We start from the raw sequence: 19,698 nt of genomic DNA on the forward strand, positions 1-19,698 counted from the left end.
CAAAGTATAATAGCCAAAGTGATACTCTCTTAACCAAAATTATCATCATGAGAATGAGGAGAAAAGGTATCATTTATTTTGATTTTGTTACAACATGGGATAAAGATAATGCAAAAATGTATAAAAAGGTAATTGAATCATCTTTTTTCTTTTACCATGCACAAGGCAAACCAAAATTAAGGCAATGTGAGCCAATACTTTAGACTTTTAATTTCAGCAAATCTTTGTTGACATACCAAAAGTAAGAGCAAATAGATGCAGGCACAATCCAAAGTATTTGTGTGCATGTGTTTGTGTGTGTGTGTCTTTTGCACACCAAACATTTTGACCCAGCAGTTCATAGTGTACATGTATTTTATCAGCCTCTCGCAAATTATCAATACTTTATAGAGATTTCTTTTCTGTCATGTGTCCTCATAATTCCCGATAGTTTTTCAATTGAGAAAACAGCTTTCATATATCAGCAGAAATCATAAGTCAATCTCTCTAACCACTTGTTTCCACCATCGTGCAATATTTTATGTCTTTCATAGAAGCAATGTCAATTCAACATCAGCTCATAGTATCTTTGCAGGGCTCAATACCTCAGGAATCTGCCTATATATTTTAGCCAACCAGTTTAATAGAAAATACAATTTTGTATGTATTATAACCAAAAATATGCCAATGAGCTGATAACCTGTATAATGATCATCTTAAAAACCTCAGCTGAGTTTGTTCTCTGCAACTATAGACTATCCCATGCCAATGACAACGGTATGAATCATACAATGTGATATCAGGCCACAACGCTTCAAACGGGCTGCCATCTGGCATACAAGGGGAACTGGCCCTTGGACCAGAACGAGACGGGGCCAAAATTATCATAGAGACGTTGTCGAGTCATCGTTTGCGCGGTTACCATTGATTAATTTCTCAGCGGGCTGAACGGATGGTAATGATGCTGCAGGCGGGATGAGTATTCCAGATGTTGCGCCGCGAAATGAGCAACTACAGCCCCAAAAAAAAAGAAAAAAGAAAAAAGGAGGAAAAAGGGGAGAAAATGCTGGCAAAAAGGGAGGTAAGAAGAAGGGAAGGATATTGCAAGACAAAAGCCAATGGTCCATAACTTGCCTGCTGGGTCTCAAATCCTCGTACTGCCGAGGATGTCACAGTCAACCTGTCATGACAAACTTTCCGAGTCCTCCTCACTCAGCACGGCAAGTGGGCGCAATTTTATTTCTCTTTTACTAAAAAAAGAGCGAGCAAAGTTAATTCAATTACACAATCGGGTCACGTTTCTCGGTGACACAGACGTCTTCAGGTAAGGACAACATGCAAGTTTGTGGGATAGGGATGTCGTGGATACGTATTAATCAAACCAGAATTTCTTCTTTAATTTCTTTTTTATTGGAGGAAAGGGGGAGGGGTGGGAATGCTGAAGAAATGAGAACTCACACTGATGATGGATCAGTTGTTAAAGGGATTTTCATATCAGACGTGACAGCTGTGTACCTTGTCACTGAATGGCAGCCCATCCAATATGACATTCACACACTGTCACATTCTGACATCACACACTGAAATAAAGTTGGTCCCACAATAAATGAGGATTTTTTTTACAATATTCAGTGAAAAAAAGTGAAAGAATACATTGATTTGAAAACAAAATTATGAAGGTAACCATGTTGGAAAAATTGTGATAGGTCAAATGCAAGCAAGCAATCTTGATTTAAGATCTTCTACAGGAATTTCATGACTTTCCAGTATTATATCAATCAGGATTTACTTATGGTCACAATGATTTCAGATTTTATTCTCAAGAATGTCATGTTGGTACTGGTAGTCACTGCAAATAAGAAAATGTATGTGCTTGGAGTTTCTGCCAATGTGTCTCATATTATTTCCTATTACTTGTTTGTAACTACATTTTCATATTTCTCATTGATTTTTGTCCACTGATTTTCCATTTTCTTTGGCCGTTTATAATCGGTTTGTGTAACTCATTTTGAAGGGATTTGCATGTATCTCTTGTTGATTTGAAATGCTGATGATTTGGGGGGGGAGAGATCGGTGGTCTTAGATGATTACTATAGCAGTGGTGGATGCAGAGGGGGGCACACGAGGTGCGCGCCCCCTCTTTATTTTTGGTGAAAAACAAAAGAAATAAAAAGAAAAAAATGGGGGGGGGGTGCGTGTGCCCCCCTTTTAATTTTGCAACGGTGCCTCCCCTTTACGGAATTCCTGGATCCGCCCCTGTATAGGTAGGAAATATTGATGGTGGTTACAGTGGTCAAGTGTTGGGGATAGGGGTGATGGATAGTAGCTGAAGAATTAATCTAATAGTCTATTATCTAGTGGAAATAATTTACAACATCAGATGTTGCCAGTATCGGTGTGGGTGGCTCTCAGGTGCTGTAAGTAATCCCATTAGTAGTAAGCTGCCTATGCCCGCGATAAGTCAAGCTCCCCTCTAATCCTGTGAAAGGTCAAAGCAATGCACACTGCTGTTTCAAATACAGTTTATAGAATACAACACAATTGTATGTTTTTGTTTTAGTATTTGTGTAGAAGGAGTCTTTGAATTCATTAGTATAAATTGTGGGGACTCAGGTGGAGGAACAAAATGAAATGATATTTTACAGGTTGTGATGAACATAATGTAGTCATATGGTATTTTGATCTGTATTTGATAATAGAACATATTCTCGAAAAACTGGAGGGTAGTTGTAATTGTGATGTTCATGTCATGCGTTCAGATCATCGCTATGAATTCCATCGCTCTGTACATGCTTGTGGGTTTTTTTTCAATAATTCAAAGGGGCAGGGCCTATTGATTTCAATGTGTTTTTCTCAGTCACATCAGTATAACATCTACTGTAAACCACCTTCCTGCCCTCATGTGTAAGATTCACAAAGATAGGAAATTAATGATTCCTGTGATGTCCCTTTGAGGTGCTGATCGGTCATGATGATCAAGTCTCTTTAGTTCGTTTCCAGCAGATTCACCCAATATCTAGTTTCAGCAACACTGTGTAATACTCGCCGAGTACTGGTTTCCCACTTTGGCCAGATTGTAGGCCAATGTCAAACTCAGCCCACATTTGCATACCTCCAGCTTTTGTCATCACGACAATGGTATGGGTATCTGTGTCAAGGCCATGAGTGACAAAACCCAGAAGTATTCCTTTTGTGGGTGCCTGGAAAAATATACTGTTGCATGACAGATGTGAAAGGAATTTTGTTATTTTGTTCATTCCTTGTAGAGTCAGTAAAATGTCATTTTGGATGTGAAGTAACTTCAATTATCATATTACATGCAGTAAGTTTGAAAGATGAGCATAGACACCTACTTTCTGTCTTAAGATTTTGTTCTTTATTTCAGTTGCTTCTGTTACTCCAGATGAATGTTAAGAACTTGGTCTTGTGAGATTCATTAATTGATGAGGAGTCTCCTATCAAATACTTATCTTTATAGTTTAGTTTTCAAGTGTTTTATATGATTTTTGTAATTTAGCTCAATGGAGCTTTGTAAATTGGAGTAAATATCACAGAAACTTTATACTAAATGTAACACCATATGGCAATATTTGGCAGTTGGTGATATCCCTCCCCCCCCCAAAAAAAAAAGCAAGAGAAAAAATGATACTTGAAAAAATGTTTGAAAGATATCTGCTTTGACACTGTGTCAAGATATAACAACTTATGCATTGTTACCGTAGTTACATTATATTTTCTTGATCAAGCTTTGAATGCATCCCATCCTCTGAACTTCTCTCTTGTGTACAGACATACCTCAAGTTTGAGTCAAGCAAAAAAAAAAGTTCTCCATAGTTTTTGCTGGTCTCCTTTCTCTGTGGAGGCAAATAGCCATCAGCACACACCCTTCCCAATGGTCCAGAGGCTATACATACAGTAGAATAATGTGTGGGATTAATGCAGTTTGTTCAAAAATTTAAAACAACAAACAAAAATGAACAAACAAAAATCATCATCATTCCCAAAAGTAAAACCATCATTTTTAAGTGGTCTTATCATTTTTGAGACTGTGATCTCAAGAGGGCATTTTATTAAAGCAAGTTCTGTGGGATGATGCTTTAGCTACCACTAAGCTGTACCAGGGCTGTTGGAATCTGCAACCTCAACATGCTTCATATCCCAGGGTTTCTGAGTTTAAAGTGGAAATAGGCTCCATCGTTGGGCTTAAAATGATAATCTGAACTGGAGAATATCACGAAATTATTTTCTATGATATTGATGTAACATAAACCAAATGTAAACTTGTTTTTTCCTATGAGAAATGGGATCTCCATTTTATGTTCAAGTGCTGACTTTGATGAAACGAGTATTTTCAACCAAACGGCAGAGTGAAAGTTTCAGTACAATCAAAGACAAAAATGAAAAATATGGAATATTACAGTCTGGCAGTGGTGTTTCTCTTTAAGGTAACTAGATGACATCCTGTGCATAAATGAGAAAATGAGGGCAGCGCTTGGATTACATTCATTTGTTAAATGCTGGTACATTAGCCAGTGCCCTTGGATTAGATAAAGATGCTGTCAATTGCAAGGGTCTGTAAAAACATGGCTGTATACCGTTTTTAAAAATGTGAAACATCACTCCGTGTCTCGAGTGACTTGATCAAAAGAATTTGGTCACAAAATCAGGACAGTGAAAGATTCATATTTGGACAAAAAATGAAATACTAGGTACACATTTACAAGAAGCAGAAGTATTAAGTTCTATCATATTATATGCAAATTAGATGAGATGATGAGATCATTAGCACATTTTTCTCATTGGTTTGTGAAGAAAACTTAAAATATATTTTTTTGTCAACAATTTGGCAACTGCAGTCCCATTCAGTTACTACTCTGCAAATAATTCTTTGTAATGGATGCAAACTTTGTTTCTATTTTTGCTTTCTGTCAAAGCAAGTAGCGTTGTGTGTGTTTAGATTTGTAGAAGTCTTTGTGAGGCAATAATAAGTCTCACAATATCTAATGTTGTATGTACAATTATTGTGACCATCGTGTTACTGTCATATAAAAAACATGAATAGTTTAAAATACCATTATATTTTTGTCACTTGTAATGAAATTTTGACAGTGACATTTGCATGATTGCACTTTTACTTTCTCATAGTCAACTTGAAGATGGGGTGGCACATCTCTTTAAGACTGAAAACCTGAAAGTGACCTTGCTAAATAGGAGCACTAGGGGGTTCGGAAGTGGGTTTAGTCTAAAACCTCGCGTCTCTCGTCTGCACAAGGCGATGCCTGTCTGCTCTGTTTCCTACAAGAAGCCGCTGATGTGGCGCTACTTCTCTCTGTCAGCCTAAAAGCACGAAGTTTCTTTTTTTTTTTTTTTTTTTTAGGATCCAGTTTTGTATGGACTTTGACCACCTTTGGGACACACAATCTTTACTCCCGATAAGAAGAGAGGCACCTGAAGATGATAATGTGGGCTGATATGCAAAGGAACTGGGTGATTAGCCTCTGTAGATTGTCCTCAATAATTAACTAATTGGTGGGAATGGCTTGTCTCGAGACATCCTAGACAGTATTGAACAAGCCATCAAAAAGATATTCTATGTAGCTTAAACACTACCTGGGGGAAAAGCATCGTTTATTGTTCAAAATAAACTTTCGTTCTCAGTTGCATGTATTACACATAGTTTTGCAACTGAAATGGTATTGTATTGTATCGTGTTGTTTGAATTGGACTTTTTTTTGTGCTCATAAGGTAAGAAGATACATAGAGTACAATCTTCTTGCATGCCTTAAAATTCCACCAAACTGAAATGTCACATAAACACATACAACATGCTGGAATACATGGGGTGCACACACACACAAGCACATTATTTTTTTTTAATTTCTTTTTACACTTGCTATCATCTTCCTCTTGTTTCTTTTAATGCAATGCTTAAATAGTCCAGGGAAGACTAGAAGGTGAACTTCTGAGTTTAGATGAAGCCATATGTATTAAGGAAAGAAATAATATCAGCTACAAGTATCAAGTAATTCATGCATTGTATGCACAATTAATTATTCAAATTTTGCACAGAAGATGATGTATTCCGTTGAAAAAAAAAGCAACAACTACAATGTATATGAAAGATAAATGTGTCTCTTTCTACAGCCTTGTCTAAACAGCTATGTCAAGTCAGCATTGTTCTGTTACTGGTATGTAGCATATATTTTCACAGAGTAGGCCACCAGCATTTATGAAAAATACACTTGCCAATGTCACATGCCAAATTGCCATCTTAGTGATAGTACGAAGCAGTCGAATACGTGTCTAGAAAGATAGACATGTATAGACTCATATTTTTACCTATATTCTTTGATCATCTGTTTGTACACAAAGCATGGTAGATATGCAGTAAACCTGAATGTGGGCTGACAGAATGTTACAGTTTGAATAGGCAAGAAATATATGGCATATTTTCGAGATAAACACAATGGCCCAGCCCCATTTGCCATGATTGTACCTCTATTTAGGGTGTGGGGAGATTAGCACGTATATATGGGGTACAATGATCATCGGTTAAGCAATTTTGAATGGAGCTACTGGTAAAGTAAATACTGCATTATATTTATCATCATAGTCTTGATATTTGTGGGATATTTTATTCCTTATAAAAGTGAGGGAGCTTTTGATATGAATAATGCTCAGACTGTATTGCCATGCATTAATTCTTGGGCTTTTGCTGTAGCACAATTCCGCTTCCAAAGTGCGACAGTATTCTTTGTAAAAAAAAAAGGGTGTTGTATGAATTCGTTTTTCATCATAAGGTCATGACCTATCTTTGTGGGTCATATTTTAACTGCAGCACTGTCACTGCCCGTCATTAATGTCTACATGGCATTATGGTGAATGAATCCAGATGTCCCATCAAATATTAATTTTACAACTGCATACAGAACACTGCTGGTTACCCAGTCCAGCCTCTTCATTTGCCATTCAGTTGCCATTTTGTCTTTCTGTGTGATGTCATACATGTAGCATATGTCAGTGAGTTGCCCCAGTATGATGATATTTATGTCAATTGTGTCCCCATATACTGGATTTCATGAGGGTTATAGGTCTATACAGATCACTGCTCAGGTGGGAGCTAATAAACTTCATTGTGCTTTGTTGGAATGTTTTGTTTGTTTTGTTTGTTTTTCTTTTTCTTTTCTTTTTTTGGAGGGGGGGGCAGCAGGAGGAATGAAGATGTTAGTGAATTCATGTGGTTTATTTTAGCAAATCACAGTAATGGCTATTATAAAGAAAAAGAAGGTGAAAAAGAGAAATGAATTGAAAAATGTCATGGGACGTATGTAAATGTCTTTGCTCTCTTGAACTATTGACTGTTGCAGTAATGGCTCATCTTCTGCAACAAGTGGTCGTTAAAGTTATCTAATGTGAGGCTAAATTGTTGTGTGATGCTTTTGAGGGGGTATTCCTGGCCCATAGGCTGTAGCAGTCCTTCTCCAGTGTACCATGGAGGTAGAAAAGCTACCTCCATGAGTGTACATTGGACACACACAAGTTCACACACCAAGTTCTCATCTATAAAAGGAATTTATATGACTTTCCTATTCATGAGAATGCATACCCCACACTGAGGTTGGGCTAATTTTGATGCCATTTAGATTTTCCCTTCTTCTAAAGCATATTGCTAGAAACACCTGGTACTTTTTAAGAATAGGGAAAAACAGGAAAAAGAAAAAAAACCAGTGTGATTTTAAAAATTGTATGGTGTACAACTTCAGTCCATCATTATTCCTGAAAGAGCACTTCTTTGGCTTTTTCATCTTTTTTCCTCCAAGATTCCTACAATCCTTTTCAAAGTAGACTGTTGCCTTATCAAGCCAGTAAGCTGAAAATCTAGCTGAACTGATGTTCAGATCCTATTTTAGTCACTCGACTGAGAGGGAAGTAACCTTTTCCAAAACAATCTGAAATCCTCCTACTTTATAAATACTTCTGGTTTCAGTCCTCCAATCTGTACCGCAGCAGTACGGCCGGGTGCTCGCACAGCCAGCCCACTTCCCCTTTCCAAGGCCCCCAGAATTCCCTTATAAGGTACCTGTTTGCGGCGCTCTGCCAAACATTTGCCATTTCCATGGCAACGTGATGCCCTCTGTTTGCCTGTTGCTGGTGTGAGTAAGAAAGTTGCACCCCTGAGGGCTTCCTTATCACCCCATTTATGATCCCCTACCTCCCCCTCTTAATTTCACAGCAAAAGGTCAGTGGCATGGGAGAAGGTTTTCTATGTTTCTAATTCTCTACTGTTTCAGTGATGGCTTTAACCAAGAGATGCCCCCTTCCCATAAGCCTTTACTAAGCTTATCTCAGTATGACATAATCACTGAATGTTATTCATATATACTGCCCTGGGAAGTAATCAAATATAGTCTTAGCCATCAATTCTATGAATGTCCTTCACTGCCTTTTGATGTTGCATTAACTCAAGGTGGATAGCATATTGGATTTGAGCTTTCGTGGCCCCCCAAATGGACGCCTTCATTCATTGTATTGTTGAAGATTTTGAGGGAGAAACATTAACTTTATATACACTACAGTCGTTTGGTCATGGTGTGTTCTTATTTTGATTTGAAGGCTACTTTAGGTCAATTAAAAGATCTCTTAGTTTGTATTGATTTTTTTTTAATTGATGATGGACAGGACCACATACATATCTGTGGGTATCTCAGAAGAGCTGTAAAAGTTTGGATGGAGTACATGTATGTAGATACAAATGTATGTAAAAGTTTCATTTGCATGAGAGAATTCTTCTCAGTTCAGTATTACTTACAGTATCGTTGATTCAGAGGGAGGTTCACTACTGTGCAAATTGCTTGACAGGGAAAATAATCGGACGATTCAAAGGTTGCATATTTTAACCCGTTGAGAACGAGTCCCGAGTATACTCGGGCAAGTGTCTGTGGGAAATGTGTGTTATAGCACAATCAGCCCATCCTCAACAGGTCAACCAGCCTCTGCTCTCTGATGCAGAGGACCAGAATCAGGCTGCTTTGGTGAAACAGTCATGCAGAACGTTAAGGTTGATATATACTCTCTTCTCTCCCTCTCCTTCCCTCTATCTCTCCATCCAGCAGTCTATCAATATGCCACTGTATCACAGCCTTCTTTGATCCCTTATACTATCATTGTCAATAATGAATTTCTGCTCCAAGGCCTGCCTTGAATAGATCTGGAAAATCAATACAGCCAAAGGGATTCTTGATTAAAGGGAACCATCTGCCTCAAAATATTATCACTAACCTTCAAACAGGCTTGTGTGCTTATAGGCATTCAACTGCTAGCCGTGTACCAAACCCAAGCTGCAGCATTTTGTATGTTTGCGTGATATGTATGCATCAGTGGTTATTGTTTCAGTGAGGGTTGCCTCAGTTATTATTGAAGTATGTCATGGTACAAATTTTCTTGAGAAATATTGACTCAAACTTTTAAAACAAATGAATCATGGGTGTGTTGAAAAGCAGTGACCCCATGGGAGAGTAAGAATATCAAAAGTTGAAGATAATCTGTGAAATTGTACAAAAATGGCATTATTGCTAAAATGAATAAGTACTGTTGAATATTATATTCCATTGTTGCATGTAAGAAGGCACTTGTGTAGCAGTGTTTAACTGTCTCAATATATCTTGTGAACACCTGTATGAAACTGTACAACCTGAATGTATCAAAGGTTTATTAAACATCTACAGAGTTTGTCGGCACTTTTCATAGAATCATTGGATGCAACTGTTATCTTTGCAAAGCACATATTTGCACACAGTATCAAAAAGTAGGTATACAAAAAGTTACCTCACAGGCCTGTATATGTCACAAACGTCGCCTCTAGAGATATTTTCCCCACAAATTCAACCTTTATAGAACCTTGTTATGTTCATTTCCCCTCAAAATGTCACCTCGGTGCAGATCAAATATGATGTGTATTACAACTTAATTGCTATGAGCTAGAGAGAGAGAGGGGATAGTGGTAACCATGGCGATCTTCAGGAGTGTGGAGAAAAGATCTCGCTGCTTCTTGTACGTCACACTCCTCTTTCCTTTCCTGCGAGTGCGTACCGTTGAGCCTTGTATGAAAGATCAAATCTTCTAGGATGATCATGGCTGCCGATTTAGACGTAGCAGAAAAGTTGAAAGTCTTTAAAAAGCAAAATGAAAAAAAAAAATCCCTGAATAAATTCTATTGTAAATGTGGATGAGATGGCCCCCAGCATATCGGTCAATTTTTGTCAATATATGTCTTATATTTATTCTTTGAATAGTTTGTAATTATTTTTTTTTATTATTTTTTGTTTCAATTTGTTGTCCCTTGATACTCTCTTAATTTCTAGGATTTATTTTTAAGTCCTAAGGATTTATTGCTTTAAGTCCTAGCGGACTGTAAATACAGACAAAACCTTAGGACTTAAAAGTAAGTCTTAGCTAGGACTTAAAAATTTAAGTCTATGTTCGACTTAAATTTCAAGTCTATAGGATTTATTTTTTAAGTCTTATTAGATTACATTTAAATCTTTCTTAGACTTGTTTTTAGAATAAATCCAGCTTGGATTTAAACGACGAAAGACTTATATTAAGCCTTCCTTGGATTTATTTCAAATAAATCCATCATGGATTTAAACTCAGACTACTGAAAATGACAGCCAATTGATGCACTTTCTTCACATGTAAAGGTCTATTTATTTTATCAAAATAAAACTGATGCATTTTTCACAAACATCGATAAGTTACAAAATATAGAGATGATTGTCATACACATGTAGGCTCCAGAAAAAATGAAATACGACATGATGAAACCAGAGCATATTTTGCAATAGTCTCAGATGGTCACATCTTCACATTCATGTTACTGATGCTTCTTTCACTGTGTTCTGTAAACAAGTTACTAGATGACTGGAACCTTCATTGCCAAATAGATTACTTTTTTCACTTTTTTTATCTTGCAAGATGACTCCATACGACTCGAGTCAGACTTTCAATTTATGTATTTCTTTCCCTGGTGAGCATCGTTAAGTCGTAAGATGGAAACTATGAACAAATAAGATTACATATGAATTCTAATAACATAAATTTTAGAAATGATGCTGTGTAATAAACAATACAGCCTGCATTAACTTGACGTTTAGATTTACACGCTTTGTCCCATGCATGCAATTTAAAGAATTATTAGGTGATCCGAGAATTTGATTTTTTTTTTTTTTTGTGGAATGATGCATAGTATAAATTTAATCAAGAGGGAAGTAAAGGCCAAAATTACTGTAATCAAATTAGAAAAGAGAAGAAATTTCCCTACACAGAATGGTGCAAAGACTATGAAAATCAGCTACGAAATAAGGAAGATATGCCTCTTTTCAATTTCACACATTTCCAGAAAACAGATCTTGTCCAGTCTTTATGAACGTCCAAATGAGGGAATTGATTACCGTATGTCATTCCTTCAAAATATTTTTACACTTTTCACTCGCATGTATTTGCATATTCATACAGACTAGTCAAGAAATGTTTTCTGAACACGTGTTACATTTCCTTATTTCTTACCAGACTTTCCTAATTTTTCCACTATTTCGTAGGGAAAATTTACAATTAGATCCAAACTGTATTACATACAACAGTAGGGATCAAGAACTATGTGAACTCTGAAGTAAATTCACCTTAAAACATTAAGAAGCTCAAATAACAACTATCATTCTAAACTTATTTCTAAAATTCCTTGAATATCGATTGTCTGAAATGGATTTACATAAGTACATTTCCATACTGCATTTTGGTAGACAAAATGTTTGACAAAGAATATACAAATTCCTGCTTAATCTATTGATACTTAAGAATCCATCTCAACTGATGACAGGGAACCATCTCAAGAGACTGTTCAAGTGAGATGGACCACTAGTTTCTTAATAACTTTGATGTCATATTTCATAACAAAGCACTATGTCGAAGTGATGCAATCTGAATTTTTAACTAGAACTATCACTCATTGTGATTAATATACCCCCAACCACAACTGAGGGAATTAGCTCAACCAGGATTATTTTTTCTTACTTTTTAATAAAGAAAAAAATTACCATGGCAATGCACTGTTCCACCTCTCAAATCAAGTGCTCAAAAACTGAGTGAGCAAGATAAATAAACTGACGATTTCTATGGTTTTTATTAAAAATTGTGTAACCATGGCAATACAATGTTGGACATTAAGAAAAAAATGAAGTTTGCACAACTATAGGCCCTATATCATAGCCGTCATATGTGCCAAATTTCAAGCCAAATGCTAAAAGGGTGAGGGGTTTAGTTGAATTCACATTAGTGTATCATTTTCATGCAAAATATACTGTTACCATGGCAACACATTTTAAACACTGACAAAAGATTTTTTGCTCATCTAGGTAATGTAGAGGTAACATGTGCCAAATTTGAAGCCAAAATTCTCTAAACAGAGACAGGAGAATCGAAATGTTTGTATGATTTTCATTGAAAATGCACCGTTACCATGGCAACACATTGTTTAACAATGATAAAATATGAAGTTTGCATATTTCTGAACTACAATGGTTGCATGTGCCAAATTTCAAGCCAAATGCTCAAAGACTGAGGGAGTTACCTGAATCAAAAATATTTTTGTATGATTTTCATTCAAACTATGTTGTTACCATGGCAACACAATGATCAACAATGATGAAAGGTTAAGTTTGCACATCTACGTACCATAGTGGTCAGTTGTGCCAAATTTCAAGCTAAATGCTCAAAGACTGAGGTTGTTACATGAATCCACAATATTTTTGTATGCATTTTAGTGAAAAGATGCTGTTACCATGGCAATGCATTGTTCACCATTGATGAAAGATAAAGTTTGCACATCTATATGCTAAAGTGGTTGCATGTGCCAAATGTCAAGCCAATTACTCAAAGAATGAGGGAGTTAACTGAATCCACAATATTTTTGTATGATTTTCATTCAAAATATGCCTTTACCATGGCAACACATTGATCGACATTTACGAAAGATTACGTTTACACATCTACATACCACAGTGGTCTTTTGTGCCAAATTTCTAGCTAAATGCTCAAAGACTAAAGGAAGTTAGCTGAATCCACAATATTTTTGTATATTTTTTGGTTTAAAAAAAAAGCTGTTACCATGGCAACGCATTGCTCACCACTGACGAAAGATTATACACCATATATATACCATATATATACTATATACCATAGTGGTCATGTGTGCCAAATTTCAAGTCAAATGCTCTAAATTTGTTTAAGGTGCCCATCTGCGCTGAATCTATCCTTCCTCGTGGGTTCAAGCACATACTTTGGCTGGAAAACCAAAGTTTATTTCTTTATAAATAGAGAGTTTCATAAAGTGTTTAGCCACAACGTCATAATGAAAATAGCAACAAATCAGCGCTCAGTAAATGTGATGGACAATGGCTCAACAACACTGTGGGAGTGATGAAAATTAGGCAATCGTTGAATAATTACAAAAGTGTTCAGGGGAACTTAAACTTTCTTTTTTCAATTTAAATCATATCTATATGCCAACTATCTGGCATTACTTTTTTTTTTCATCATCAACCAGACATAATATACAGAAAACAAGCCAAAGATGAACAACAAACAAATTGAAACTGGACATGTTTAAAAACTTGAAATATTGTTTAAATGTTCACGTAGCAATGCAAATGCAAAAGTGAGGCACACACATACATGATAGCACCTCTAAAGGAAACATTGGGCATTAACTTTCCTTATTGTGTTAATTGTGTTATTTTTATTTAAAAATGCACCAAAAAAAATTAAAAGGAAGCTTTACTACAACCAGGGCATGACAGATATGCTTCTTGTGTGCATGGATTTGTAGCTCAATATAAATGGAAAAGTGAGGCACACATAACATAACTCAATATCCATGAGTCAAACATTATGCATGATAGTATCTTCAAAGGAAACATTGCAGCATTTTACCTGTGTTACTTACTGCGATTCAAGAATTCACCGAAAATTAAGAAAACTTTGCTGCACATCAGGGCAAGTCAGATATGCTTCTTGTGTGCATGGGTTTGTGGCACAATGTCGGAAAATCGTACTAGCATCATACACTGACGTGTTCTTGAAGTTCGTGGCTAATGCCCAGACCGAAGCCCTGACTTGGGATCGTAGCAGTACATGAATATGCCGCCACAAAATCAAAGAATGCTTCAAGCACCCAAGCATATTTGACGATGAAGACACAGTGGGCTTTAAAGAGTCTGTCAAATTCTTGCTTCCGGTCATCTCCAGCCTGGACTTAGTATGGTGTTGTCCAGGATGAGAAAATACTGGATGTACGTCTAGTCACTCCCTTATCTGACTAAGCAGGGCTGGCTGAAGGTGGCATCTTTAGCATCAGTGAACTTCGCGCTTCTCGCTCGTGATGTGTACGTTTCGCGCGGATCAACTTGGCGTTTCCCGTTTGCTAGGGCTTTCAGGCGGGAGAATCTCCAGATCAGAAGATGCTTGGCTGGGGTTGGAGTCTCCGCATCAGCAATGCCATGAACATTGGTTCCTACCTGAAAAGAGATTAAACATGTATAGCACTACTGATATTTCGAACTAAATTTCACTTGAATCGTTGAGCAAATGACAAAGGCTACAATTATTATCAAATAAACTTTGCATCACATAGAGGGAATTTAAGTTCTCAGTGAAAGGGCACTCTGGATGGAAAAAATATTAAAATATAATTTTACATATTCATCTTAAATACAATGTACTAATAACATATACATCACATACCTTTTAGTTTGTGATGTACAAGTAAATATTTCTGATATATTTTGGAATATATTATTTTAAAACATTTTGTCTTATCTGGTAAGCCTCAATCCTTGAAAAAAATTCCCAGAAATTAGATTACTTTTTGCCATCATCGGGGTGGGGCCTACTTGATATTTACATGTTCCAGACTCATAAGATATTTGATGTACATATTATTACAAATCAATAGAAGTGAGCATGCATTTTTAATCCTTAATTTAATGAATTTAAAAGAAAACTATCAAAACACTGTAGATACCCCTACACAATACTCATTGCTGAATGTTCTAAAGTTTGTTTCAAAAACACTGATATATCAGAGAAGAAAACTTTGCATTTCTCACGACAGCATGAGAAATTCAGATTTTTAAATTCCACCTGTTACTGAGTACATGCAGATTCTACACGAGTCTTGCTTTGTAATGAAGCTCAAATATTCTTCTCTAAACATGAGCTGGTACTTAAAAGCCCAATGAAACATGCATATTGATAATTCTCAAAATTGGAAGCTCAATGATTTGATCATAAACTGATTTCAAGTCTATAAACATTAAGCATATATACTGTACTTACAGGCACATAGTCATTCTGCACCAGGTACTGCTGGGCATCCCTCGGGAGCATGAGAGGTCCTCTCCCTTTCTTCTACATGGGGATGTTGGGTCTGTGAAGCATCGCTGCAAGTAGTGACATTCCACACAATTCCTATAGAATGGAACACAATACAAAATATTTTTTTTTTTAAGTATTTCACACATTCTCTTTAACATATTAGATATGACGTATTGTATCAGCTATGACAATCCCTAACATTCAGTTTTCGACTTATTATCAATATTAGTCTATGGAGAGCAAACTCGTACACATTCGCTTTCCTGAAAGGTGTAATAGCAATGAAGCATAAACAAATGAGAAAGTTTTACTCTTACACTTTGGACAGAAATTGTTCCAGTAATTATAATCAATGCCACAAGATCTGTGAGGATTGCCGGAAGGACTTACTGTCTCCATCCATGTCTTCATATCTTCTTAAACGATGTCTTGCAACTAAGGGTAGTTTCGCTTGGCAAGTGCAAGATTCTATTGACGTAAAATGGCCCCCATCTGTTCACCATCTCCTGCACTTTTCTCGGTACAACTGGGCAAAATCCGCATTGATCTGAAAATAAACACAAAAACTGTGAAATATCAGTGATAAGGAAGTGGAAAATGAAAAACAGAAACGCTTGACAAAAAAAGGAAGAAAACAAATATGCTTCGGGGGTATAAACGGTCGCCATAGCCACATTTCTAGATTTTTATGTAATTAATTATTTCTTATTGGTCTCGAGGGTTGTATTTCATGCTGGAGGAAAAAATGAGACCGATATCTGATTTTTGTTTCAGATGTTCTCGTTAAAATCAATTTTTAGAAATACCAGGGATGTCTTGCATAAACACCAAAAAGGGATAGTCCTGACAGAGTACTCCTTGGAGTACAAATTAATACAAATAACAGGTAATTTGCATTCCCTTTATCTTAAAAAATATCAAAAGTAAAAAAAAAAAAAAAGGCCTCATATATTGTAAAGCTTCACAACATTCTCTCACTGGTGTATGTGATGCTTAATGCATACATCTCAGCCAGAAGTGTACATCTGTAGAATTTTTAAGTCTAGATCCTTCTACTCAAACGCAGATCACCACATTGATTATGCTACAAAGAGAAAGACTGGAGTAGAATATCTTTATCCAGGTTCGAAGTCTTGTTCCATTGCATGAGTTACTACTACTAGTAATCCCATACATTATTTGTTTCATACAACGCCTTCAACGATAACACTAACAGACGTACTAGTTCAAGAAAGAGTCTTGAATTTGAATTCAGTGCAGAAATGGCAACCATTTAAGGCCTAGGAGTCCAGGGCCCCGTTGCTAGAAACTTTGCGTTTAAACGCAACTGGCAATTGATTGTCACTGGCCAATCAAAATCATTGTTGCATGCATGTCTTCTTAATAGGGCAGACCCTGAGCCAATCAGAATGGTTGTTTCAAAATTAGCAATTATTTGCAATTGATTGCAACTTTCTTGCAACGGGGCCCAGGCCTACTACTGAGTGGTAGTATTTTCATGGAATGCAAATCAGTAGCACATTCACATTACGTACACATGTACGCAGCCGAGTGCAAACGTAGCATTGAATGAAGTTGTTTACTCCAGTAAAATGAGTGACAGGATGCGCGCTTATACTAAGACAAGAGTGTTGAGTGCACACGCCAAAGGTAATTGTTTATTGTGACATCAGACTCAGTAGACCTAGATCTAGTCATGCAATGGAACAGAAACTGTTTATAACATGTACTATTTTGATATGGGAGTCTATGGAAATTGGTGATGTCAGCCATGGCCCATGCGATAGAAGTTTTTAAAGTTCAGAGCTTGACACCACTGCACTGGCATTGCAACATTGGCGCCCTAAACCCTGGGGCGCTCATCACACAGGGGGCTTCGTGTTCGGGCTGGTTGCTGTTCTATTTTAGCGCCCGTAGGGTCTACGTACTTGGTGGCCTATAAACACAACGTTAAAAATAAAACCCATCTAACAGCATATGCCCTACATTTTATCACAGCATAGGGCATGATAAGGCCTAGAACTGTGCCTTTCTACGTAGAAATTGATAAATTAAACCTTACAAGAGTGTAGGAAGGGGTGAACCGACACTAGACGACAGTTAGGCCTACGGCTATGCTACAGTGTCAGTAGCCTGTTTTGCCCATAGGTACCTAACAACTACTCCATAGCTTTACCTTTCAGTCAAGACACCAACATCGTAAATCATTAGGTAGAATGAGTGCTTTATAAGAGTCCCTGTATTATTACTTGCAGTTTCACCGAGATAGAGCCCCCCCCCCCCAACAATACTAGTATAACGTTTATAGCCTACATGTAACTTGTTACAATGTTTACTTTAGATAGACACATGAAGCCATGAACAGCTAGCTAACGTTAGCACTGGCGCTTCAGGGATGGACAGCGCTGTATACAGCGGCAAGGCTCAAACTCGCCAAAAATGTAGTGCACATCTTATCTTTTATCTTTGGTTACTGAGTCCCAGAGTTATCAACCACATTCTTAAGCATTCATACAATAATATGCTCACCTTTAAGCAACTTGGTCAAGCTTCTGTCAGATCATGCCCTCGAAAAACTCCGGCCTGCATGACTTCTGCCTCCAGGACCAACTGTTCAAGTCAATAATGTAGTCAAATGGCCGGTCGATGTATAACTAGGGATAGGACTGGCATGGTACAATTAAGTACTGTACTATAGTACGGTACATGTGAATGTGCGTGTGTATGACTACGCTATCTAGCATCGCGCATGAAGCAAAGTGACGGCCAGCGCCAATTCCGGTTTTAGGCGGTTCAAGATGACGTCATTTACAAGTCATCTGATTGGCTGAAAGTTTAAGTCTTTGTTAGATTTAGATTGCGAACAGCTTCGACACTCAACTTTTAATCGAAGCCACCTAAAATAAGTCTTAAAGACTTAAAATATTTTAAGTCGTAAGAAAGATTTAAAATTTAAGTCCTAGAAATTAAGAGAGTACTAGTAAGTCCCTGGTTTTCAAATCATATCAGGCATGCTGTTTCGGTGCACAGGAACCATTACATGCAGATACACATCCTGAAACCTCTCATTAGATTGCCCAATACTAAGGCCTGTAGAGTGTGCTTTTCGCAACACTCGGGGAAGTTGTTTGGTCTGTTTCCATGACAATCACAAAGTCATGGCAAACCTGCAGCGGTCACCCTTTGATCCTTGTTTCCCCCCAGCGTGATGCACGCAGTAGTACGCAGACCAAGACCAATGGGCGTGCACCAACCATCAAGTTACACACAAAAGTACAGGGCAACATGTATACCCGAAAAATGATGTCATTGTGAAATGTTTGCCGGAGAAACTCTTCAATGTTTACATCATCAAGAAAAAAAAATCATGTAATGTTTTTGTAGTTTGTAACCAGTTTGGTTTGTTGGTGAAAAGAAAAACAATATCTAAATGTTCAGAATGATGACATGTTTGTAAAAAAGCTTTAAAATTATAAAGAATATGTCAGGTGAAGGGCATTTTATGAGTACCATCTTTGCATTCTGTTTTTGATGATTAGTTGAAAATCTTGCCACAAGAAATTGTCAGTTACCAGTTACACTCACCCCTTGATCAATGCTCATATGATAACATTTTTTTTCTGATTCTAGTGAAAAAATCCTCATCTAATTTGTTTATTTTTCCTCCATATGTTTATGTCTCTCCTGCAGAAGAGTTTTACAGTGTGTATAAGCCAGACTTAAGATGCAGAAAGCCAAGGAATACGACTGGCAGGATTCAAATCTCGCCCTCTTTGGATCCGACACAGAGAAACAGGTTAGTAGCCCGTCTGGCAAGCCTGTCCTGATTCTGTCTAATCCAAGTAAGGAGTGTCATAATCTTGCTTCCCAGAATTCTTGCTGCGATCATCATATGCAGTATACTCCACTCCAGAAAACTGTGACTGTGCGTCAGATCTCAAATTTCATTTATATTGAATGCGAGTGGCAGAAAGTCAGTCACGTTGCTGCTAAGATGGCCAGTTATCTCACTTCTGTTTAATGTCTGCAGCTGTTCCCTGCAGCGTCTTGGTAGCTCTCAGAAAAAGTAGCGACGACATTAATCAGGCTACCCTAGGTCAATTAGACCGTTCTAAAGATGATAATCACAGTGATGATGATGATGATGATGATGATGATAATGATGACAATGGTAGTGGTGGTGGTGATGGGGTTAATAATAATGATAATAACAATTCTACAGCACTTACTATTGACATTTCTAATTGCATTGATGCAGAGTAGAGAAGTTGAATTAAAATACAGACTGAA

The 19,698-nt window shown here is 37.1% G+C and overlaps 1 protein-coding gene across 2 annotated transcripts in view; it reads left to right on the plus strand.

Annotated features, from left to right (window-relative positions):
• Positions 1-19,698, plus strand: part of LOC139737783 (gelsolin-like protein 2) — a 61,756-nt gene that overhangs the window by 26,234 nt on the left and 15,824 nt on the right. Inside the window, exon 2 of one of the 2 annotated variants that reach the window (XM_071648458.1) lies at positions 19,099-19,204. In XM_071648458.1, the coding sequence (XP_071504559.1) occupies positions 19,133-19,204 (72 nt within the window). In that variant the 5' untranslated portion in view covers positions 19,099-19,132. Of the gene's footprint in view, positions 1-19,080; positions 19,205-19,698 lie in introns of those variants that run through there. The other variant, XM_071648459.1, reaches the window with a different exon arrangement.

The sequence above is a fragment of the Diadema antillarum genome, unplaced genomic scaffold, assembly GCF_040938485.1.
Source record: "Diadema antillarum isolate AM-2024a unplaced genomic scaffold, OU_Dant_1.0 seq00000705_RagTag, whole genome shotgun sequence".
NCBI classification, from domain to species: domain Eukaryota; kingdom Metazoa; phylum Echinodermata; class Echinoidea; order Diadematoida; family Diadematidae; genus Diadema; species Diadema antillarum.